At 47.8% G+C, this 23,670-nt stretch overlaps 2 protein-coding genes across 5 annotated transcripts in view; one reads left to right on the forward strand and one right to left on the reverse strand.

Annotated features, from left to right (window-relative positions):
• Positions 1-22,097, forward strand: part of ARMH4 (armadillo like helical domain containing 4) — a 56,046-nt gene extending 33,949 nt beyond the window's left edge. For 2 of the 4 annotated variants that reach the window (XM_083515043.1, XM_083515041.1), the window contains 4 exons: positions 3,224-3,506; positions 14,954-14,985; positions 18,417-18,551; positions 19,711-20,055. In XM_083515043.1, the coding sequence (XP_083371169.1) occupies positions 3,224-3,506; positions 14,954-14,985; positions 18,417-18,551; positions 19,711-19,779 (519 nt within the window). In that variant the 3' untranslated portion in view covers positions 19,780-20,055. Of the gene's footprint in view, positions 1-3,218; positions 3,507-14,953; positions 14,986-18,416; positions 18,552-19,710; positions 21,191-21,522 lie in introns of those variants that run through there. The other 2 variants (XM_083515042.1, XM_083515044.1) reach the window with 2 other exon arrangements.
• The window catches only part of TBPL2 (TATA-box binding protein like 2), a 100,419-nt gene extending 77,006 nt beyond the window's left edge, over positions 1-23,413 (reverse strand). The window contains exon 1 of the mRNA XM_083515888.1: positions 23,096-23,413. The gene's annotated coding sequence lies outside the window, so the exon portion shown is untranslated. The remainder of the gene's footprint in view (positions 1-23,095) is intronic.
• Between the last annotated feature and the right edge of the window lie 257 nt (positions 23,414-23,670).

Below are 23,670 nucleotides of genomic sequence, written 5' to 3' on the forward strand. Positions count from 1 at the left end.
GCCAACATAATTCTCGCTGCTGTGGTGGCGTAGAGGAATATCGTCCTATCTTCCTTTTTAATTTCTTTAAAATTAATTGATTTTGTTGCATTTCTGCCTGCAGTTACCGTATTTTTCGCTCTATAAAATGCACTTTTTCCCTCCTAAAAAGTAAGGGGAAATGTGTGTGCGTCTTATGGAGCGAATGCAGGCTGTGCAGCTATCCCAGAAGCCAGAACAGCAAGAGGGATCGCTGCGCAGCGCTCCCTCTCGCTGTTCTAGCTTCTAGCTTAACCCCTCAGTCCCTTCCCCCACCTCCCGGAAAAGCCCCCAAGAGTTGTGCTCCCTTTAAAGAGCCACGTGGAGCGTGTGCACGGCTCTTGGGGGCTTTCCTCCCTCCTCAGGGAAAAGCCTGCAAGCGCCGCACACAAACTTCACGCGGCTCGTGAAAGGGAGCGCTGAGCAGAGCCTGGGATGCATAGAGGCTCTGCTCAGAGCTCCCTTTAAAGAATTTTTTCCCCTTGCATTCCCCTTCTAAAAACTAGGTGCGTCTTATGTTCAGGTGCGTCTTATGGAGCGGAAAAAAGGTGGGTGCCGACAACCTCTGCGCTGGTGGAACTTTATCTGGAAGACTGCACTTCTTCCCGGTGACCAAGAGGTGGCAGTGTTTCCTATTGTTTCTGAGCAATTTAATCAGGAGCAGAGCATTAGGACAAAATGTTTTAGGAGAAAACAGAGCCATTCTGCATAGAATTGTAGAATTGTAGGTTTGGAAGGGACCCTGTAGAGGTAAAGGGTAAAGGGACCCCTGACCATTAGGTCCAGTCGTGGCCGACTCTGGGGTTGCGGCGCTCATCTCGCTTTATTGGCCGAGGGAGCCGGCGTACAGCTTCCGGGTCATGTGGCCAGCAGGACTAAGCCGCTTTTGGCAAACCAGAGCAGCGCACGGAAACTCCGTTTACCTTCCTGCCGGAGTGGTACCTATTTATCTACTTGCACTGGTGTGCTTTTGAACTGCTAGGTTGGCAGGAGCAGGGACCCTGAGGGTCATCTAAATCCAACCCCCTGCAACGCAGGAATATGCAGCTGCCCCATACGGAGAATCGAACCTGCAACCTTGGCATTATTGGCACCAAGCTCTAACCAGCTGAGCTATCCGCTGGCCCCAAATGCCAGGCAGTATGGGGCTGCAGCAACCCACAACTTCCTGATGAGACTTCCCAATGACTGCGATTCCTGCCTCTTTTTTGTTCCCTTGGGGGTTTCCCCAGCTGGAGCCCCCCCCGACTCGTTGGCAGCACCCAGCCAAGCCAAGCCATGACAGGGGCTACTTGCCATTGGTAGCACCATGGTGTTAAATGTGTCGTTGCATCAATACGCCTGGTGTTTTGTTCTTAAATGGGAGTAGCTGCGCAGCCCTTCTGAAGCAGAATCAGGACTGCAGTCCTTTCACCCTTTCCTTCCTTGTGACCCTGATTAAAATTGTTGCAGGAATTTAAGTATAGGTGGGGGGGGGGAGTTGCCCCTCCAGCAGATATCAGGCATATGCAGCCCACTATCAAAATCATCACAATCGCTTTTGTGACTTTCTTGATTTGTCCCCACAAAACACTTCATCACAGTTTCTTCCTATCTATTCAAAGGGCCTTTGCTGCACGATACCAAATGTTAACAATTCACTGATAAATGTATCTCTGTACTGGCTCACTGGGAAAACTTCAGAAATTCATCTAGACAGTTCAGCTGCTCAGCAGCCCCTCTGCCTGAGTGATAATTCCTGGCATCCTGATACCTGAGTGCCATTCCAGAAATAACAAACCCAGATGAAGACAAAAGGGTGTGATTAAATTGGCTGGGAAACAGGGAAATGTAAATATCTCTTTTGTTTACACTTTACAGGTGTTTGGTGGAGGGCAAGGGGAACCATGGGGCAGGGTCCAGGATGCTCAGATTACTGCCACCAGACCTCCCCTTTCATGATGTAATCATAATGTATGAGTGATGTAGTTTGGGGGAGTTGTAACATGGGGATTAGCAGCTAATAAAAGTTTGGGTTCTCTTTTGTTCGGGGCTTCCATCTTGTTCCACCTTGTGGCAGGTGGGAGTCCTGTCGTGACAGTCTTCAATAAAGACCAAGCCTACTGGCTGCTGTTTTGCTCTGTTATTCCTGGTTGGTGTCCTTGTTTTTTGTCCAAGGGAGCCCTCAGATTTCACCATTAACAAAATAATAATAATAATAATAATAATAATAATAATAATAATAATAATAATAATAATAATAAATCTCCAGGCTGGGCTCCTCCATGGAGGAAATGGCTACTAGCTATTTACGATGACTTGGCTTGGCTTGGCTTGGCTTCCACAGTCGGAAGCCCCCAAGAGCAGAAATGGCCAGAAATACTGAAAAAAACATCTTTAGACCTGGCCAATTTGGCCAACTACCGCCCAGCCTCAAATCTTCCATTCTTGGGCAAGGTGATTGAGCGGGTGGTTGCTGAACAACTCCAGGCACGCCTGGAGGATGCGGACCATTTGGATCCCTTCCAGTTGGGATTCAGGCCTCACCATGGGACTGAAACCGCCTTGGTCACACTGGTCGATGATCTCCGGTGGGCTAGGGACAAAGGTGAAAGCTGTTTCCTAGTTCTGCTGGATCTCTCAGCGGCCTTTGACACCATCGACCATAACATTCTTCTGGACCGTCTAGGGGAGCTGGGAGCTGGGATATACTGTTTTACAGTGGTTCCGCTCCTTTCTCCTGGGCTGTGTCGAGAAAGTGGTGTTGGGGGATGAGTGTTCAGACCCCTGGGCTCTCACTTGTGGGGTGCCTCAGCGTTCCGTCCTCTGCCCCATGCTTTTTAACATCTACATGCAGCTGCTGGGAGAGATCATCAGGGGGGTTGGGCTGGATGCGTACCAGTACGTGGATGATACCCGGCTCTACCTCTCTTTCAAATCGGAACCAGTGAAGACGGGGTATAAATAATAATATGTTGTTGTTGTTGTTGTTGTTGTTGTTGTTGTTGTTGTTGTTGTTGTTGTTATCTGCCCTGGATGCTGTAACCGAGATTCCTGCATGGCCTCTAGCACAACAAAATGGTCATCACCTGTTCAGCCTTTCTGCATAGATGCTTCTTCCACTTTGCTGCGGCTATCCCTCTCGTGGACTCTGATTATATCAATGGACCGCTGTGTCTTTCTCAATATTGTGCTTGTTCTTCTCTCTCCTGCCTTTCTAGAGGAGGAGGAAGAGGAGGAGGAGGAAGAAGAGGAGGAGGAGGAGGAAGAAGAAGAGGAGGAGCCGGAGGAGGAAGCAGATGAGGAAGACGATGGCAACGAAGAGGAGAGGGACCCAAATTCCATGGACGAAAGCTTGGATGAAGACGCCAACTTGTCCAGCTTCACTCTTCCTGGGGAGGCGTCTCAGGAACCCCTGGAAGGGCTCGAGAACCCAGCCGGGGAGCTCTCTGGGGTTTCCTACCAAGTGCCGAGCGCCATCGAATGGGAACAACAGAACCAAGGGCTAGGTAAGCAAAATGCGTTCTCTGCGGCAGCGGGCAAGTTTTGTGGCAGCGATCCCTCCCAGTACTTTTCTGAGCACAATTCAAAGTATTGGTGCTGACCTTTAAAGCCCTAAACGGCCTCGGTCCAGTATACCTGAAGGAGCGTCTCCACCCCCATAGTTCTGCCCGGACATTAAGGTCTAGCTCCGAGGGCCTTCTGGCGGATCCCTCACTGCGAGAAGCCAAGTTACAGGGAACCAGGCAGAGGGCCTTCTCGGTGGTGGTGCCCGCCCTATAGAACGCCCTCCCATCAGATGTCAAAGAGAAAAATAACTACCAGACTTTTAGAAGACATCTGAAGGCAGCCCTGTTTAGGGAAGCTTTTAATGTTTAATAGGTTATTGTATTTTAGTGTTTTGTTGGAAGCTGCCCAGAGTGGCTGGGGAAACCCAGCCAGATGGGTGGGGTATAAATAAATTATTATTATTATTATTATTATTATTATTATTATTATTATTATTATTATTATTATTGAAAGTTTGCCGGGGATGGGATTCATTCTCGCAAACTGAGCACCCGCACCCCAAAACCCCGTTTTAAATGTTTCAGGCAGCAGCTCAGAGTTAAGCCAGATATTTGGCTGTGTAGGCGACCGACACCCTGTTTTGCACCCTGACAGAAACGCCTTTCCAGTTTAGGGAATTTGACCTGCTGTGATGTTTGCTTTGCACTGGGGCCACATTACAGGTGTTTGGAGCCTGTTTGGGAGGATTCAGATTTGGGAAGACATCTAAATATGGCTGGGTAAACCTGTCCGTTCCAGCCAATGATTTCCCCCTGTTTTTTAAAATATTAAATCATGCTTCTAGCCCTCATGTTGGGTGTTTGTGCACAAGGCAGCAGCCAAGAAGGACTTCCAGTGTTTGGACCACTGTTCTGTTTGTTTTCTTTTTCTATTTCCTATTTCTCTTGTTTTTTCTTGGCATTTTTAACGTTCATAAAAAGCTGGGGGGAGGGGCGGGGGCGGTGTGGAGAAAGAATTCCTTTTCATTGGACTGAGAGGGACACAAACAGGAAGGGGATAGTCAGAGGAGGGGAGTCACTGCAGGAAAGGCAGGGTAGAAGGGATCTTCCAGGTGGGAGGTGAGAGGGTCTATATCTCTGTAGGCTATATATGATATAAGGGATGCGGGTGGCGCTGTGGGTTAAACCACAGAGGACTTGCTGATCGGAAGGTTGGCGCTTCGAATTCCCACGACGGGATGAGCTCCCGTTGCTCGGTCCTTGCTCCTGCCAACCTATCAGTTCAAAAGCACGTCAAAGTGCAAGTAGATAAATAGGTACCACTCCAGCGGGAAGGTAAACGGCGTTTCCGGGCGCTGCTCTGGTTCGCCAGAAGCGGCTTAGTCATGCTGGCCACATGACCCGGAAGCTGTACGCCGGCTCCCTCAGCCAATAAAGCGAGATGAGCGCCGCAACCCCAGAGTCGGCCACGACTGGACCTGATGGTCAGGGGTCCCTTTACCTTTACCTATATATGATATAAAGAGAATGAAGGGCCTTATAGGTATTTCCCCCAATATTTTTTCTCTTGCTTTTATATCTTTTGGTTCTTTTTAATATTCTTGTTCTCCAAACTAGTTTGATTCTTACTGTATTTTACATCAAAAATTGCCAATATATATATCTTTAATGGAAAGAGTGAGGTGGAATAATAATAATAATAATAATAATAATGGAGGGAGATGGTCCTTGAGTTATTGGGGTCCTGAGCTGCACAAGGCACAAGGCAAAATGTGGGAAATAACAACAGCAGCAACAACAACAACAATAATAATAGAGGAGATATGGTTCTTGAGTTATTGGAGTCCTGAACTTCACAAGGCTTTGCAGGTCGAAACCAACACTTTTAATTGGAAACTAACTGGTAGGCAGTGCAGTTCCGCCAGGAATGATATTTAAAAAACCAGAACAGAAATAGGAGATTTATGTGTGATGTAGCTGTCTTGCGAAAAGTCTTTGTAGCAGCACAAACATCAACACACCACGTTCCTATCATCACGATACCTTCCTTCCGTTTATGATATTTTGCCCTTTTTGTGTGAAAAGCTTGGAAGGGCTGGGTGGGCTATCTTGAGAGGAGGGGATATGAAAACCTCCCGCAGAAGCCTTTCTTTTCAGTAAACAAATCAATCACATTTTGTTTGCCCTGAGACCCCGAGAGAGGGTTGCGCTGGAATCCATTAGGAAAAAAAATAATGTACGAAACCGTGTAGTTCTCGGTTTCCAATAACAGGATAATTGCCTCTGACCTCGAGCGGCCGTTGCCTTTCAAAACTTGGAGATCGGCATTAATCAGCAGGGGGAATCGATAGAGCGGGTCTTTCCAGAGAGGTTGTTCTGGCATTGGTAGCTGTTTCCCATTAGTCTATTAGCAATTTGGAACCACCCGACATTTTGCTGTCAGCAGCGGCTGGGCAAGAAGGTTTATTGATCCGTGGGGATTGTGGCACAGTCTCCTCCAACCTGGTGCCCTCCAGCTGCCAAGAAGGACATTGGAAAGCTGGAAGGTGTGCAGAGGAAGGCGACCAAGATGATCTGTGAAATATACTCGGAGTCGAGAGTGGATTTCATGCTCTTTATTCAGCTCATAGCAGTGAGGAGGAATGGAAGTTCCCCCAGAATGTCTGCTTTATATACATTATTTACACAATGGGTCCCAAGTGATTGGCTAAATCCGGGATTCACCTGTAGGCCAATCAGGTTGCGGATTCACTTCCACCTGGAGCTGGATTGGGTGGCTCCTGTGGACCAATCATACTGCTGCATTATTCTAGGACCAATCAGACTGCTGCATTCTGAATCCTATTGTTCTAGGACCAGTCAGACTGCTGCATTTTGGATCCTATTCAACTCAGTACATAACAGTCTGAAAGCCAAGCCTGATGAGGAACGGTTGAAGGAGCTAGGGATGTTTAGTCTGGAGAAGAGAACACATAGTTGACATGATAGCCATCTTCAGGTATCTAAAGGAGGATGGAACAAGCTTGCTTTCCGCTGCTCCAGAGGGCAGTGGATTCAAATTACATGAAAGAAGAGTGCAACTAAATTCAGGGGGGAAATTCTAGCAGTAAGACCTGTTTAATAGTGGAATGGTCTCTCTCAGGAAATTGTGGATTCTTCTTCCTCGGAGGTTTTTAAGCAGAGGCTGGAGGGCCACTAACTGCATATGATTCTATTACTGCAGTATTGCGAAAGAACGATGTCAGTCAACATTTGATGATCTCCTTCTACTGGTCCACAATAGAAAGTGTCCTTTCACACTGCATCACGGTGTGGGACGCTGGTTTGACATCAACTGATAGGAAGTGCCTACAGAGGGTGGAGAATGCAGCACAAGATATTATGGCCTGGATGAAATAGCAGAAGATCGTTGCCTCAGGAGAGTGGGGGAAATTCTCAGGGATGATTCACACCCTGGTCGGCACTTTCTTGATCTCCTGCCCTCGGGCAGAAGATATAGAAGCAGGATTATTCGCACCAACAGGGTAAAGAACAGCTTCTATCCGTGGGCTGTTAGGCTGCTGAAGGAAAAGATAACAACAGGGCAACTGACTTTCGGGTTTGGTGGGTGTACGTCAGTAAACGAGGGGAATTAAGACTAAGAGAGCTGAGTGGGGGAGCTTGTGTAATCTCACTGTATACAAGTTGTAGAAGTGACAATAAAATATTTCAATGTCTTCAATTTCCCATTAGCTCCAGTCCAGCTCAGCTTTGTCATGGACTCAGTTCTTCTTCTTCTTCTTCTTCTTCTTCTTCTTCTTCTTCTTCTTCTTCTTCTTCTTCTGACTTTATTGAAGTAAATCAAACAGATCAATGCAATAAAAATAACAGGCACACAATATAGCAGTGCAGGATATCCGAGAGAGACTTAAGATTAGGTTTGTGGTGTGCTTAAAGACCATTAGGGAAACCAAATTTTACATCATCCCAGTGCGGGATTTACGTATAAGCTAAACAAGCTATAGCTTAGGGCCCCACTCTCTTGGAGGGGGCACCCAAAAAAATTAAAGGGAAAAAACCACTGGATGTACATTTCCAAAATATAAGATAAAAAACAAATAAAATAAAACCTACATACAGCAACAGTGTTTTGTGTTGTGTAGGCTCCTATGGTGTAAGTCATGGGCCGCGCTTGCCAGCCTGCTCCCTAAAATATCATTGGTTTGCTCCTTTCTATATATAGGGTGCCTACATTCTGCATGCACTGGTTGCATAGCAACATGCAGCATGCGGCTGCAGACTGCAGTGCAGCACAGTTCCACACAGGTCAAGCTGTTGCACCTGTTATCTAATACAGTGGTGCCCCGCAAGACGAATACCTCGCAAGACGGAAAACCTGCTAGACCAAAGGGTTTTCCGTTTTGGAGGTGCTTCGCAAAACGAATTTCTTGTGAGTTCCTGCGGGTTTTTTCCCCTCCCCCCCTTTTCCCCAAGCCGCTAAGCCGCTTATCAGCTGATCTTAAGCCGCTAAGCCGCTTATCAGCTGATCCGCTAAGCCGCTTAACAGATGATCCGATAAGCCGCTAAGCTGCTTATCAGCTGATCCGCTAAGCCGCTAATCAGCTGATCCGCTAAGCCCGCTAAGCCGCTAAGCCGCTAATGGGCTTGCTTCGCAGGACGAAAAAACCGCAAGACGAAGAGACTCGCGGAACGGATTCTTTTCGTCTTGCGAGGCACCACTGTATTACAGAGTGCTTGCAGACTGATGATCAGGCAGCATAGACTAAGGGTATGAGTCTTATGCCTGCTGGTTGATTTCATGTAATACATAATTTATTTATTTTGATCCCATTATAAAAATATTCATCTTCATTATTTAGTAGGCCTATACAGCGGTACCTCTAGTTGCAGACTTAATCCGTTTCGGGGTGCCATCCGCAACTAGGGCGCCTCTTCTGCGCGTGTGTGTGTTGCGAACCCAGAAGTAAACACTTCTGGGTTTGCTGTGTTCGTAAGCTGAAAGTCCGTAACAAGAGCAGAATGCAACTAGAGGTACCACTGTACTATTATTTACTAGTACAGTTCCCTATTACCCCGACTTGCTACTATAATACTATATATAAATATTATAATTATATTAAATGTTTTACTTCCTTATAAAGGCCCCCATTACCTTCAGTAGCTTAGGGCCCCATCAAACCTAAATCCAGCCCTGTATTGTCCTGTGGAGACCAGAGTCCTGCGTGTCTGTATTTGTCATGTATAAGGTACAAAATGTAGTGAAATAGCTCTTGAGCATGCAGATCTGAGCTTGTAGCGAGGGGGTTCAGGCATGCCCTATCTAGGTGAGTTCACATGGCGAAAGAGAACAGAAAAAGGAGGAAACGTAACTTCCTTCCTTCCTTCCAGGTGAGGGGCGTGGCTTAATTGCGTCTAGGAATACACCTCTGTGGTCTTAACCCTTTCATGCATTAACTAGCTCCGTGCCCTCTGGTTATATTTGACTACCAATTTTCCACACGAGCTTCAGAGCTTCTGAATGACTCATGAGATCTTAGCGACACTTTCCCCTTTTTTTTGGAAAACCAACTTTTCATTTTCCTCTGCTCAGTTGCGCAAACTCTGCTCTGGTTCATTATCCCCCATTATCCCTTTGAATCTTAATGAATAGCTGCGGTTGTAATTGCAGCTGTGGTGGGAAATGTCACATTAACACCACTCTGTGTTTACAAAGCCCTGGCGTTTCTCTAAACGGGGAAAGGTGGAATAATTATTGCTTTCACTCGGCCCCGTGACGGATATGTTAAAAGCCGGCGCTCGTGAGAGAGGAGCTTCCCTGTGATTAAGGGAACCAGGAAGTGTCTGTCAAAAGTCTGACACAATGCGTTGATAAATTGTTTTGCACGGTGTGGGGCCAGCATCCGGTTAGGACCTGGGAGACATGGGTTCGGCTCCCGCACTCAGCTGGGAAATTCATACGATGATGTCAGGGAACTGCCATCAGAGGCACGGGAGAAGGAGAGGGTCTCTGATTCTGCAGGGGAAGGTCCAAGCACTAGAGGGAGACTCAGCCGGGAAGAAGGGGAAGAGAATGAGTGTAACACCAGGGATCCAGGAGAGCAACGGGACAGGGAGGTGCAGGGGCTCCAGGACTCTTCGTTGGAAGTTAGCGAGGAGAGCCCAAGTACCCCGCTGCCCACGCCCACCCTGCGCAGGAGACTCCCGCGCAGTGAGAGGCGGAGACGATTGGGCGTCAAACAACTCTTATGTTGGCAACGCTTTAAGAAACGCCCACAGACAGATTCTACGAGTGACTAAGGGCAGCCACGCTGAGATGGGCTGTGCAGTCTGGAGGGTTTAACCAGGCAATCCAATGCTCAAACGGAGCAGGATTACGCACAAGTAACTCCCAACCATTATAGATGACCTTGAGCTAGACACCATCTCTCGGTTGCGACAGTAAGAACAAGGAGGGAGGGAACCAGGTAACCTGCCTTGAGCTATCGGGAGGAAGAGTGGGATGTTAATGTAACAAGTAAATAAAAAGAATAATAAAATCATAGAATTGTAGAATGCAAGAATGTGCAGCTGTCCCATACAGGGATCGAACCTGCAACCTTGGTGTTATCAGGACTACGATCTAACCCAGTGAGCTATCCAGGCTTCATGTAAAATGTAGGAAGGTTTTACTCAGTTGTCTTTGCTATTTAAAATGTGTGGTGTAAGTGGTCATTATTGTCTTGGAAGATGTTTATTAAGGCCAATTCTGGGGTGCCTTCTAATACTTGCTTGGTTATTTTACTTATTTCTCGTATGGTTGTTGTCCAGAATAGTTGGATTTTGGGGCACTCATCTTTCCCTCCCTCTACCTCTTTCCCCCCTTTCTTCCTAATGTCTCAACAAATGAAACTGATTTGTAAAAATGTTACATGGGGAAAAAATATGAGAGAGGGACATTGCACACACTTTTGTAAATCAACAAAATCATTAATAATAATAAAAAATAAGTATACAGAATATTTTTATTTTTAAAAGTACAATGAACCAATACAGTTACAGTTCTGGAAAGCAAGTGAAAGCAATTGTAATAAAAAGTTAAAATAAAAAAGTGTGGTGTTTCGCCCCCCTCCTTTCTCTCTTATCAGAAGGAGATTGCAAACCTAGATGGAGATTTCGTTTTGCTATTAATCCAAAACAGGGAGGTTAATATTCCCCCTAAACTCTGTTAATCTTTTTAAAAAGTCGTCATTGCAAGTTGCCACGGTTGATGCCGTAAGTTATGGGCTTACGCTGCAGGCATGTCCAAAGTCCGTTTGGGGGGCCTAATCCAGCCCGCCGGCCGATTTAATTTGGCCCCCGTGGCAGGATATGTCTATGGGGTAAAATCCCAAAAAAAGCTCAAGAACTTCAATCCTAAAAAAAGTTCAACAGCTTTTCGGTAAAATTGTAAAAAAAGCTCAAGAACTTCAATCCTAAAGAAAGCTCAACAACTCTGGTCGGCCCTCACGCATGTTCACTCCATCAAATCTGGCCCTCTTTGAAAAAAGTCTGGGCGTTTTATCTGAGAGAATGAATTGTCTCCCTACAGCCTTATCCCTCTTCCAGGTACCACATAATACCAGTTCTGCATTTGTAAGAAATCGACCCCCACTTCTTCTTCTTTTCCTCCAGAGATTTCCCTGCGAAAGCCTGCTCTTTAAAGCTCATTTGGAGCAAACAGCAATCCGCAGAAAACCTGGGCGCTAAATGAATGAATGCTTTTTATGGAGAAAACATGGGGCACTGAATAACTGTGAATACTGGTCTACCTTTAAAAAAAAAAAGATTTAAGAAAGTTTGCAAACATCGAGGTAGCTTGTCACGTGGCTTTGTTTGTTCTGCCTCTAGCAAAATTCAGTTTTGTTCACGATCGTGTTGTAAATTAGGACTTTAGCATTCGGGTGTTTTTTAAATCAGCGACTGGCTGGTGCCTAGCCAAGATTTCACACTGCGCCACTTGTTGTTATGGCTAATGGCTCAAACAGTAGCACTGCACCGAACTGATCAAGGGGAAAGAATAAAAAAGCAGAGAGAAGAGAAAGTAATATTAATAAGGGATCTTTCTGTCTAATAGGGAATGATGGCTTTTGTTGATTAAATCTAAAGTTTTTTCACAATTCCTCTCTCAGAAAGGGCACCCGCTTGGGGTATTGAATAATAAGGAAACTGATTTCAATTAAATTGATTAATTGGAGAAAGGCAGTGACTAATACACTAAAAATGATTTTGTCAGTTGACTGCCCTATTGGAAAATGGATGTTCGAGAGCTGAGTCACACCTAATGAAAGCCGCCAGGGCTCATAGGTGTTTATAGGAATTGCAAATATTTTGTAGCCTGCTGTAATGGGTAGGAGTTACTTGTGCGTAAACTGGTGCCTTTCTCGGTTAATTTGCCTTGTTAAAACTTTCTGACTGCACAGCCCCTTCTCATGGTGGCTGCCTCAGTCACTGGCAGAATCCGTCAGTGGGCGTTTCTTGAACCTCTTCCAGCATAAAAGTTGTTTGACACCCAGTCTCCTCCTCCTCTCACTGCGCGGAAGTCTTCTGCGCAGGGAAGGCGTGGGTAGCAGAGGACCTGGGCTCTCCTCACTGACGTCCAGTGAAGAGTCCTGGAGCCCTCTCTCCACTTCCCCCGTCTGCCCCCCTTTATCCCTGGTGTTGCACTGATTGGCTTCCCCCTCTACTGAGCTGTTTCTCCCCCTGCTGCTGGGTCCTTCGCCAGCATCATCTGGGAGCCTCCCCTTCGCCTCTCCCTCCGATGTCAGTTCCCTGACACCTGCCTTCTGTTCTTTCATTTGATTTTTTTCCAAAAAAAGAGAAAGCATTATTGGCAATTAATTAAGTTACACAAGAAAAATTATGTGCCAAAGAGGGACTTCCAGTTGAAAAAGACAAAATGTGTTCCTATAGCTACACGTATAATTAAAGACACTCGTCTTCATTGAAAAAAAAAAACCCTATTAATATTCTGTGTACACAATTCAACAAATTATTAGATTTTGACCTGTGCAATCTCTGGAGCTGGGAGGATAGCTTCATATTTGGTTTTCCTTACTTTCTCGTGCTTAGAAATATAGAAAATCTATTCCCTGCCCTAGGTACTTTTATTTTGACTTGGCAAGACAGGTCCCTGCCAATTTTCATTTTAGCAGACAAGGAGACCGAAAACAAGAAAATGAGTCTGAGTTAGAGGAGGGTATTTAACCTCCGTTGTCAGAATGAGACTCTGTTGTGTTAGCCCTGTGTCCAGGGCAGCTGTTTATCAGCTCCATCTGGTACGCAAGCTGAGACCCTCCCTGCCCGCAGACTGTCTCGCCAGAGTGGTGCATGCTCTGGTTATCTCCTGCTTGGACTACTGCAACGCGCTCTACGTGGGGCTACCTTTGAAGGTGACCCAGAAACTGCAATTAATCCAGAATGCGGCAGCTAGACTGGTGACTGGGAGTGGCCGCTGAGACCACATAACACCGGTTCTGAGAGATCTGCATTGGCTCCCAGTACGTTTCCGAGCACAATTCAAAGTGTTGGTGCTGACCTTGAAAGCCCTAAACTGCCTCGGTCCTGTATACCTGAAGGAGCGTCTCCACCCCCATCGCTCAGCCCGGACACTGAGGTCCAGCGCCGAGGGCCTTCTGGCTGTTCCCTCACTGTGAGAAGGCCCTTGGAGCTGGACCTCAGTGTCCGGGCTGGACGATAGGGGTAGAGACGCTCCTTCAGGGATACTGGGCCAAGGCCGTTTAGGACTTTAAAGATGATCCTCAGGGTCCCTTCCAACTACTTGAGTTGATGCCCAGCCACTCTGGGCAGCTTCCAGCAACGTCAAACACAGTCAAACATCACTGTGTCAGCAGTGGGGTTTGTGTGTGAAGTTTCAGTAGCCAAGGTATATATAATGCCAAGGCCGACTGAGCCTCTTGGGCTTGCTGATCAGAAGGTCAGCAGTTCGAATCCCCATGATGGGGATCTGTTGCTCTGTCCCAGCTCCTGCCAACCTAGCAGTTCGAAAGCATGCCAGTGCAAGTATATAAATAGTTACCGCTGTGGCGGGAAGGTGAACGGTGTTTCCGTGCGCTCTGGTTTCTGTCACGGTGTCCCGTTGCGCCAGAAGTGGTTTAGTCCTGCTGGCCACATGACCCAGAAAGCGAGATGAGTGCAGCAACCACATAGTTGCTTTTGACTGGACTTAACATGGGACACGGGTGGTGCTGTGGGTTAAACCACAGAGCCTAGGACTTGCCGATCAGAAGGTCAGCGGTTCAAATCCCCGCGACGGGGTGAGCTCCCGTTGCTCGCTCCCTGCTCCTGCCAACCTAGCAGTTCGAAAGCACAAAGTGCAAGCAGATAAATAGGTAACGCTCCGGCGGGAAGGTAAACGGCGTTTCCGTGCGCTGCTCTGGTTAGCCAGAAGTGGCTTAGTCATGCTGGCCACATGACCCGGAAGCTGTATGCCGGCTCCCTCAGCCAATAAAGCGAGATGAGCGCCGCAACCCCAGAGTTGGCCATGACTAGACCTAATGGTCAGGGGTCCCTTTACCTTTAACTGCCCAGGGGTCCTTTACCTTTACCTGTAGTGTCACCTGACTTCAGGTGAGATGCTTTTCATGCCCACATCTGTCAAATAAACTTCATAGTAGCATCCTGTGTGTGTGTGTGTGTGTGTGTGAGAGAGAATCATCTCTGATATCAACACCTGCCCCTTGATCAAAGCCTCTTGCCGGATAGAAGCTCATTGATTCTTCCCCAGAAAGGACAGCCTTTCATTTATGCGATCACAGCGTGAGTTCCTAAGGGGAGCCTCGCTTTATCTTCCGTGTAGGCTTAGCGAAAGGAACTCCCTCCGTTCCGTCGCTTTGATCGCTCGGAAAGTAGCACAGATGGTTTGTAAGTGCCACCAGGAAAGACGTTGCTAAGCTGGCAGGTGAGACAAATCGTGGTTCAAAGCCCCCCACATCTGTTGCTGCTTGGGAGAGAAAATGGTTTTCTCCCTTTTGCACTGGTCTTTGCGCTTCGGCGCATGCGTGTGACGTCATTTTGCGCTTCTGAGCGGCGAAACCTGGAAGTAACCCTTTCCGGTACTTCCGGGTCGCCGTGGGACGCAACCTAAAAGAACGCAACCTGAAGCAAACGTAACATGAGGTATGACTGTAGAGAAGAAAGTTTCATGGAATAAATTAATGCAAGAAGGAACTCTGCGTGCGTGCCTATGATGTGCAGGGAGTGTGGCTGCAGGGGGGTTTGGCAGTGAGGGCAGGGGACCCCTTGACCTCCTCTCCCTGCATTCCTTGAATCTAGATATGTGTAATCCCCACGATGCAAACTGCAGTAACTTTTAACAAAGCTGCTTTTCGATCTCACACCCTGCTGCTGCTGCTACAATGCTGTTCTAAGGTTTATGACTGCCATAAACGTTTATGTCGTTGTTTTTCTAGTGAGAAGCTGGATGGAAAAGCTGAAAGATAAGGTAGGGAGATCTTCCTTTGTCTCGCTTTGCGTTTGAAGGCAGGTGCTGTCTTTTGCTTTCAGAAACCAGGGTTCCCAAAGGGCGAAATTTGTGGTTTCTGGTTCAGGGGGTCCTTCTGGATGGGCAGCTGGAGAGCAGATCATGAAGAAAGCACACCAAGAACTCAGGCTAATGTAAGTTTCAATAGTGGGAGTAGTCCCTACTTGCAAATCAATAGTCAATTGTCAAAAACTAATCCATTCAAAAGTATGTATTCTGCGGCAGCAAGAATATTATTGGCACAAAAATGGAAGCAAGAAGAATTACCGACGAAAGAAGGATGGAGGATGAAATTAATGGACTATGCAGAATTAGATAAACTAACGGGAAGGATTCGACATCTGCGGGACCAGAAATTCACAGAAGACTGGTGTAAATTTACAGACTATTTGAAAAGTAATTGTAATGATCAGACTACGTTTGTAGGTTTGCAAGAAGTTTTGTGAGGTGAATTATTGGAACTATTGCAAAAATGGTTAGTTAGGATAATTAAAGGCAATATGAATTTAAGAAATGCATAAGAAGTGGTTAAAACGGTGGATCATCAGAGGTGCTGATGGAAGTCCAAAAAAAAATAATTGTATAAGTGGTGAAGTTTTGTGGTATTATAATTTATATGTTAAAATTAATAAAAAAATTTATATATGAAAAAACAAAAGTATGTATTCTGACAAGGATTACAAACTCAAATAGAGATTGCAAACTCTAACAGAGATTACAAACTGAAACTCATAAAGATATGTGTAACATCATAATTCATTACAGAATCAGAGATAAGAGTTTATGAATAGAGATACGTTCATGTTAGTCCATAGTAAGATTTGACATGGAGGTCTTAGTTTCAATCATTGAGCAGAAGTCAGAAGTCAATTATGGATCACAAACCAGGAAAGGGCCCTGTTTCAATGTATTCACCTTTATCAGCTATTGAAACTTACATTGGCCTGAGTTCTTGGTGTGCTTTTTTCTTGGAGACCAGATCCTGACATAGGTTTGAAGGATGGTGGTGACAACCTTCTGCTGTTTGCAGAAAATTGGAAGCACTGAATGCTCAGCTCGTCACTGGACCTCCTAGGCCTGTTGACCTCCATCCTGTTGCATCCGGATTGGACCATTTTCGGTCTCCTTCCTGGTTCTCAACACATGCGGCTCACAACCATGCTTCCATAGCAGCCGCTGGATTTGATCCTCCTCCCTGAGAACCAGAGAATTTTGACCGTGCCAGTCCTCAAGTCAGCTGCTCCCCACGCTGATCACAACTGATTGGGGTAATCCAAAAGACACCCATGCTAGCCAAAATGCTAGCCAAAATGGAGAACGTATGTGGTCCTTCTACTGCTGCTAAGACCCCAAATCCCATCAGCCACTGCCAACAGCTGGGAATTCTGGGATTTGGAGTCCATCAACCCCTGGAGGACCACAGTTTCCCCATCCCAGGCCAAGGGCTGATTTGCACTTCATTTTGGCAACACGCCATCTGTTGTGTTCGAACCGGTATTGATTGTGGGGTATTTATGGGAGGGCTTCAACATCGTGCTAAGATCTTCAATCTTGGTTGCCCCTCAATTTCCATCCTCTTGGCGTGTTACTCATCTCCTGACTACTCCTGGTTTCACAACCACCACCACCAAAACAGCTACCTACTCTGAGTAGCGTTCCCATGTGCTGACATCCCTTCCTAGACTTGCCATTTTTGTTCTCCATTCTTGCTTGAACATCCACGATCCCATTCATCACTTTCAGAGGCAGCAGCACCTCTGAATAGCGGTTGCTGGAAACAGCAGCAGGGGAGGGTGCTATGGAGCTCACGTTCTGTTTTAGGCCTTCCCAGGATCATCTCTCTGGTTGGCCACTCTGAGAACAGGGTTTTGGACTAGATCAGTAAGCCTGATCTTTATTAAACTGTTGCAACACGGCCCCCCATTCCCCCCACGCAGGGAGGGAGGAGAGGAACCTAGAACAATGGTGTCCAAGCTTTTACATAGACATTTGAAACTGTCTCCCCTGTAGCTCAAGACCACCCCCCAAAACACCATACATACATCACAGAAAGAGGTGGTCCCCAGCAGAAATTTGAGTGTGTTGCTTCTCTCCTGTCTGCCAGGATATCTGATTGCCTTTTCTAGGTAGCCTGCCCATTCATTTGAGATGGTAAATACTTAGTTCCTGAATCTCTTACGCATATTGATAGTGTGCTCAGCTTAACACAGGAGTCGGCAAACTAAGGTCTGCGGGCCGGATCAGGCCCAATTGCCCTCTGGATCCGGCTCACGGGCGGTCCTGGAATCGCCGCTTGGATCGTTGTGATCGTTCGGGCTGCGCCATTCTTTTGGCAATTTTTTTTGGGGGGCGCCATTTCTACCTCCCCCCACCACGGTGACACCCCCCTCCCTCCTCCTGGCTTCTCCCCACCCTACAGAGGAAGGGAGCTGGGCTTGGATTGGGGCCAGCAGCCAGCCAATCCGAAGCCTCGCCGCCCGTGCCCCCGGACCCGCCCACCATCCTCTCTGTCCATGGCCGCCCTGTGGGCATCGTGACGGGCGCACAGTGATTGCAGCGTTGTGGGGCTTCAGCTGGAGCATGGAGCGCCTGCTGGCCTCACGCCTGGCGCCCAGGAAAGCTGGCCTGGAAAGGAGAGGCACCACCACTGCTGCCAGCTCCCAACTGCAGGCAGAGTGGTGGAGGAGGTAGGAAAGGGAGGTGAGGTGAGGGGCTGGGGGAGAGAGGGGGGGAGAGAGAAGCCCCCTCCGGCGCATGTGCACTCCCGCGCATGCAGTCCTGCCCGCGACAAGGTCTGAGGTGCGGTGAACTGGCCCGCTCCTAAAAAGTTTGCTTACCCCTGGCTTAACAGACACTTGCCAGACTGTATTTACAGGGAGGTGTAAGCCCCTACAGTCTAAAGACAATTGGAAAAGTTTTCCCATTTCCTTCCTTCTTGCAGAGAAATATTTGAGGTCAATTTGGGAGAGTCAAAACGGCTTTAGGATTGCTCTCCTGTACTATTTCAGACACGTGGTTTATGTACTTACAGTGGTGCCCCGCAAGACGAATGCCTTGCAAGACGAAAAACTCGCTAGACGAAAGGGTTTTTTGGTTTTACGTTGCTTCGCTAGACAAATTTCCCTATGGACTTGCTTCGCAAGACGAAAACGTCTTGCGCTTTTTAAAAAAAGCCACTTGAAGAGGCGCAGTTGCGACGGACCGTGCTTCGCAAGACGAAAAACATCGCAAGACGAAAAGACTCGCGGAACGAATTCTTTTCGTCTTGCGAGGCACCACTGTATGTCTGTGTTTGCCTTGTACATTTGTGAACATTTCTTTTATATATATATATAAGACCTTAGAATTCCTATAGCACTGAAGTGGCCTCTTTTCCCTACCCTCTTCTGCAGGCTGGTTACATGTCTGGGATGCTGGTGCCCGTCGGAGTTGGCATTGCGGGGGCCCTTTTCATCTTGGGCGCTCTCTACAGCATAAAGATCATGAACCGCCGGCGAAGGAACGGCTTCAAGAGGCATAAGCGAAAGGTAGGCTCCCAATGCCCTCCCTCCCCCAGCTTCTCAGCCTTTGTAATTTCTGTGCCGGGGCCATGCACGCTGCGTGGCACCCAAGACACGGGGCCAAGCTGGGACTTCTGCTTCAGGTTTCATCACAGATCTCCCCAAAGGACCAAAGTCCATCTTCTTTGGCTCCCTAGCAGTCCTGTCCGATCCTAATAACAATAACAATAACCATTTATTATTATTTATACCCCGCCCATCTGGCTGAGTTTCCCCAGCCACTCTGGGCGGCTCCCAATTGAGTGTTAAAAACAATACAGCATTAAATACTAAAAACTTCCCTAAACAGGGCTGCCTTCAGATGTCTTTTAAAGATAAGATAGCTGCTTATTTCCTTGACATCTGGTGGGAGGGCGTTCCACAGGGTAGGCGCCACCACCGAGAAGGCCCTCTGTCTGGTTCCCTGTAACCTCAGTTCTCGCAGTGAGGGAACCGCCAGAAGGGCCTCAGAGCTGGACCTCAGTGTCCAGGCTGAACAATGGGGGTGGAGACGCTCCTTCAGATATACTGGACCGAGGCCGTTTAGGGCTTTAAAGGTCAGTACCAACACTTTGAATTGTGCTCGGAAACTGTTTCTGACCTAAAAAAGGTAAAAGGGACCCCTGACCATTAGGTCCAGTCATGACCGACTCTGGGGTTGCGGCGCTCATCTCGCTTTATTGGCCAAGGGAGCCGGTGTACAGCCTCCGGGTCATGTAGCCAGCATGACTAAGCCGCTTCTGGCGAACCAGAGCAGTGCATGGAAACGCTGTTTACCTTCCCGCCAGAGCAGTACCTATTTATCCACTTGCACTTTGACATGCTTTTGAACTGCTGGGTTGGCAGGAGCAGGGACCGAGCAACGGGAGCTCACCCTGTCGCGGGGATTCGAACCGCCAACCTTCTGATCGGCAAGTCCTAGGCTCTGTGGTTTAACCCACGGCGCCACCTGCGTCCCTGTTTCTGACCTACCCACCCCTTTTAAATGTGCCAACGTACCAGGCAGGGAGTTTGGAGGAGGGGAGGGGAACAAGCAAACGAAAGAAGGTTTCATTCCTTGTCACTGATGTCTTCCTCTGCCTCTCTCTCTCTCTCTCTCTCTCTCTCTCTCTCTCTCTCTCTCTCTCTCTCTCTCTCCCCACCACAGCAGAGAGAATTCAACAGCATGCAAGACCGAGTGATGCTTCTAGCGGACAGCTCTGAAGATGAATTCTGAACCAGACTGCGGCGCCTCGTTTCCTGCCCTCCCGTGACTTTTATTTCCTTCTCCCCCTCTGTTTCCCTTCTTTCTTGTCACCGAGGGAGGTGCGCAAGCGTTTCTGCTGCGCCGCCACAGAGGCCAGCCACCTTCCTCTCGCTCACGGGGCAGCGGTGCTTTTACACAACCTGCCCCTATAAGAGGAAAACACACACACACACACCGATAACAGCATGCTGCAGCCCCAGTGTAACACACAAATATTGTTATTTTTAAAATATATGTATCTCTGTACAGTTGCGCACGTTCATTTTCCACACACGCCACGCCGTTCCGAATGCGCAGCAGGCAAAGGCGTGGACCCAAAAGACAAAGGACGTTTGTTGGGTGTTTGATTTTTATTCCATCTGCTGGCAGTTGTGCTGCCGTTCTACTGGTGTGAGTCCCTGGAGAGGGCAAGCTTCAACCCAGATAACTCCTGTCTCTCTCTCTCTCGCTGGGGAGCAACTTCTGAATACGTTGCGTTACCTGAGCTGGAGTTCGCAGTTTCCAAAATTAGCTGCTCTGTTTAGTTGATGAAGTGCCGCCCCAAAGCAGATCCCACCCCCATTGTCCAGGTAGGAACTAGGTAGAGTATGACACAGTGATATGTAGATTAAGATACACCGAAGGCCCATACTAGACGTTTATGTGGGAGACACACGGAGGGCCCCCCACTTTTGTAAACTGCAAAGCAGTTTCGGAGGCTGCAGTTAGGAGATAGGGAAACAGCTGACTCTCTAGGGTTTCAGACGGGCGGCTTTCCCCATCCCAAAACTTGTGTTCTGGGATCTATTGCAGGCAAAGCAGGTTCTCGTTCACAGATCCCTTAAAAAATAACGCTAAGGTCCTAGTCCTCATGGATCTGAACAAAGGACTGATCAATGCTGCCTCCACTGGCTGGCAGCAGGTCTTGAACCTGGGACTTGCTGCGTACAAAGCAGATTTTCTGCTGCCGAGCTACGCTCCTTCCCCAAATCTGGCAAGCTGGGAGCAGAGAATGGCAGGGGGAAATGCTTAACCCGTTTCCTTTCCGCTGGTTCCCCCCCCTTCCCTCCCTCCCTCCCGCTGCTTTTTCACGCGTGGAGGAAAAGATACAAGACCCCTGCATCTTTTTCCTTGACAAGGGAAAAACAGCAGGGTGTGTGTGTTACGATGATTTTGAGTAGACAAACAGGACGAAGGGTCAAGCATCACCTCCGCTGCTTGTGCTCCTACTGACCTCTTGTGCTTCCAACGTATCATAAGGTTTAGCCTTCTAAGCATGTCAGCCTACATTGCAGAGCGGCTTATTTAAAGACACAGACAACCCATTGCTATGTGGGGTTTTTCTGGGGCTTTTTCCCCAGCTGGAACTCGCCTCTCCCGTGTCGCCATTGCCATTACAGTGGTGCCCCGCAAGACGAATGCCTCGCAAGACGGAAAACTCGCTAGACGAAAGAGTTTTCCGTTTTGGAGGTGCTTCGCAAAACGAATTTCCTATGGGCTTGCTTCGCAAGACGACAATGTCTTGCGAGTTCCTGCTGGTTTTTTCCCTTCCCTCCCCCCCCTTTTCTAAGCCGCTAAGCCGCTTATCAGCTGATCCGATCAGCAGATAAGCCGCTAAAAGCCGCTAATCCGCTAATCCGTCAATGGGCTTGCTTTGCAAGACGAAAAAACCGCTAGACGAAGAGAATCACAGAACGGATTCTTTTCGTCTTGCGAGGCACCACTGTATAATAGAACAAGGGAGGTATTCGCGGTGAGTTCCAGTGCCTCTTTCTCTAGAGAAATAGCGCTGAGACTTTCTTCCCGTTGTCAATAGCAAGACCATGGGGTGCTGATTCTTTTTGGAACCACAGTGTGTGGGGTCCCTTTGCGCCCCCATGCTCCCAGTGCATAAAGGCCCTCCCCTTGCTAGCTGTTGAGTTTTCTTTCACCATGACAGCAGCGTGGTGTCAAAATGCACGACAAACGCCATGTCTCGCTTGGCCCTGAGGTCACAACCCTGATGATGACGGTGCTGGGATCAATGCTGTCATGGGACACCCCCTCCCCTTTCCCCTGCGGCGGATGCTTCTGGCAAGGCAGCCCAACTCGTTACCGGTATGCGGCCCGTTGGCTTGGGAACTGCCGGCCAAAGGCTTCTGCGGCCCGTCACCTGCAGTCGTGTAGTGTCAAATTTGGAAGCACAGAGTTCCCGTTGTGATAGTCGCAGCCACTCACCCCTTCTGAGATTATGCAACCTTCTAAGAATATACAATGATATTATAATGATAAAAGAATAAGAATAAATAGAGATGCACTGCAGCGATCAATGCAGGTCACCGTTGTTTTGCCTTTCAGCCAGATCTGCTATTTTCTGTGCACGTAAATATTTTGGACGGCTCCAATAATATCTTCCGTTGCGTTTTCTGTGAAGTTCTGTTCCACGTAGCAGAAATTCCAAGCACGCGGTGTTGTTTTTCTTAAGATGGAGCACCTTATGTTTTCAGTGCTCCTAAATGCTTAGTTCTGCAGCATGCAGAATCACTCTTTCTTGGTCCTTCTCCAGATTGACCCCCAGGAGCCCATCCTCGGTGGCCGACTCACGTCCTTTCCCTTTGCTTGACTCCGGTCAGCACAGAGAGTGAGAAGATGTCTCCTCAGTGGATAAAAAGCTCTCCTTTTATGCTGACTGGGCAGCTCTAAGATGCTGGAGACAGGTTCTGCAGAAATAGTATCAGGTCTTTTCTTACACCTGGAGCTTAAATCCACGGCACTTTGCCTGGTGTAAATACACCCCACATGTGTTCACAATCACTTGGAACATTACCAAGACTATGCTCATCTCTGTCCTGTTGTTTCATGGGTCCTCCTTTACGGCTCCATCGAAGTGGACTGGAGGAGGACACCTGCAAATGGCTGATGCCTTCAGCCTTGTGAAAGGTTGCCCAGGGCCCCCAACCACCTGAGAAGCAGCAGTCAGAAGGCGGCTTTTTGGGTTGTAGGGAAAGGGGAACGTGTGTTCTAGGTTGCTTTCTGGAGAGACGCAGGGTCAGCTGAACGAGCGTGAGCCAGGGAGAAATGTAAAGTATTGCACTTGGGCAAAAAAAAAAATGAGAGGCACAAATACAAGATGGGTGACACCTAGCTTGAGAGCAGTACATGTGAAAAGGATCTAGGAGTCTTGGTTGACCACAAACTTGACATGAGACTACAGTGTGACGCGGCAGCTAAAAAAGCCAATGCAATTCTGGGCTGCATCAATAGGAGTATAGCATCTAGATCAAGGGAAGTAATAGTGCCACTGTATTCTGCTCTGGTCAGACCTCACCTGGAGTACTGTGTCCAGTTCTGGGCACCACAGTTCAAGAAGGACACTGACAAACTGGAACGTGTCCAGAGGAGGGCAACCAAAATGGTAAAAGGCCTGGAAATGATGCCTTATGAGGAACGGCTAAGGGAGCTGGGCATGTTTAGCCTGGAGAAGAGGAGGTTAAGGGGTGATATGATAGCCATGTTCAAATATATAAAAGGATGTCACATAGAGGAGGGAGAAAGGTTGTTTTCTGCTGCTCCAGAGAAGCGGACACGGAGCAATGGATCCAAACTACAAGAAAGAAGATTCCACCTAAACATTAGGAAGAACTTCCTGACAGTAAGAGCTGTTTGACAGTGGAATTTGCTGCCAAGGAGTGTGGTGGAGTCTCCTACTTTGGAGGTCTTTAAGCAGAGGCTTGACAACCATATGTCAGGAGTGCTCTGATGGTGTTTCCTGCTTGGCAGGGGGTTGGACTCGATGGCCCTTGTGGTCTATTCCAACTCTATGATTCTATGATTCTATGAGCCCAAAGAAGGCCCCAGGAAACCATAACATAGCGGAGGGGAAGCAGTTTCAAAAGCAAGACA

The sequence above is a fragment of the Podarcis liolepis genome (assembly GCF_965112155.1).
Source record: "Podarcis liolepis genome assembly, chromosome: 1".
In the NCBI taxonomy this organism is placed as follows: Eukaryota; Metazoa; Chordata; class Lepidosauria; order Squamata; family Lacertidae; genus Podarcis; species Podarcis liolepis.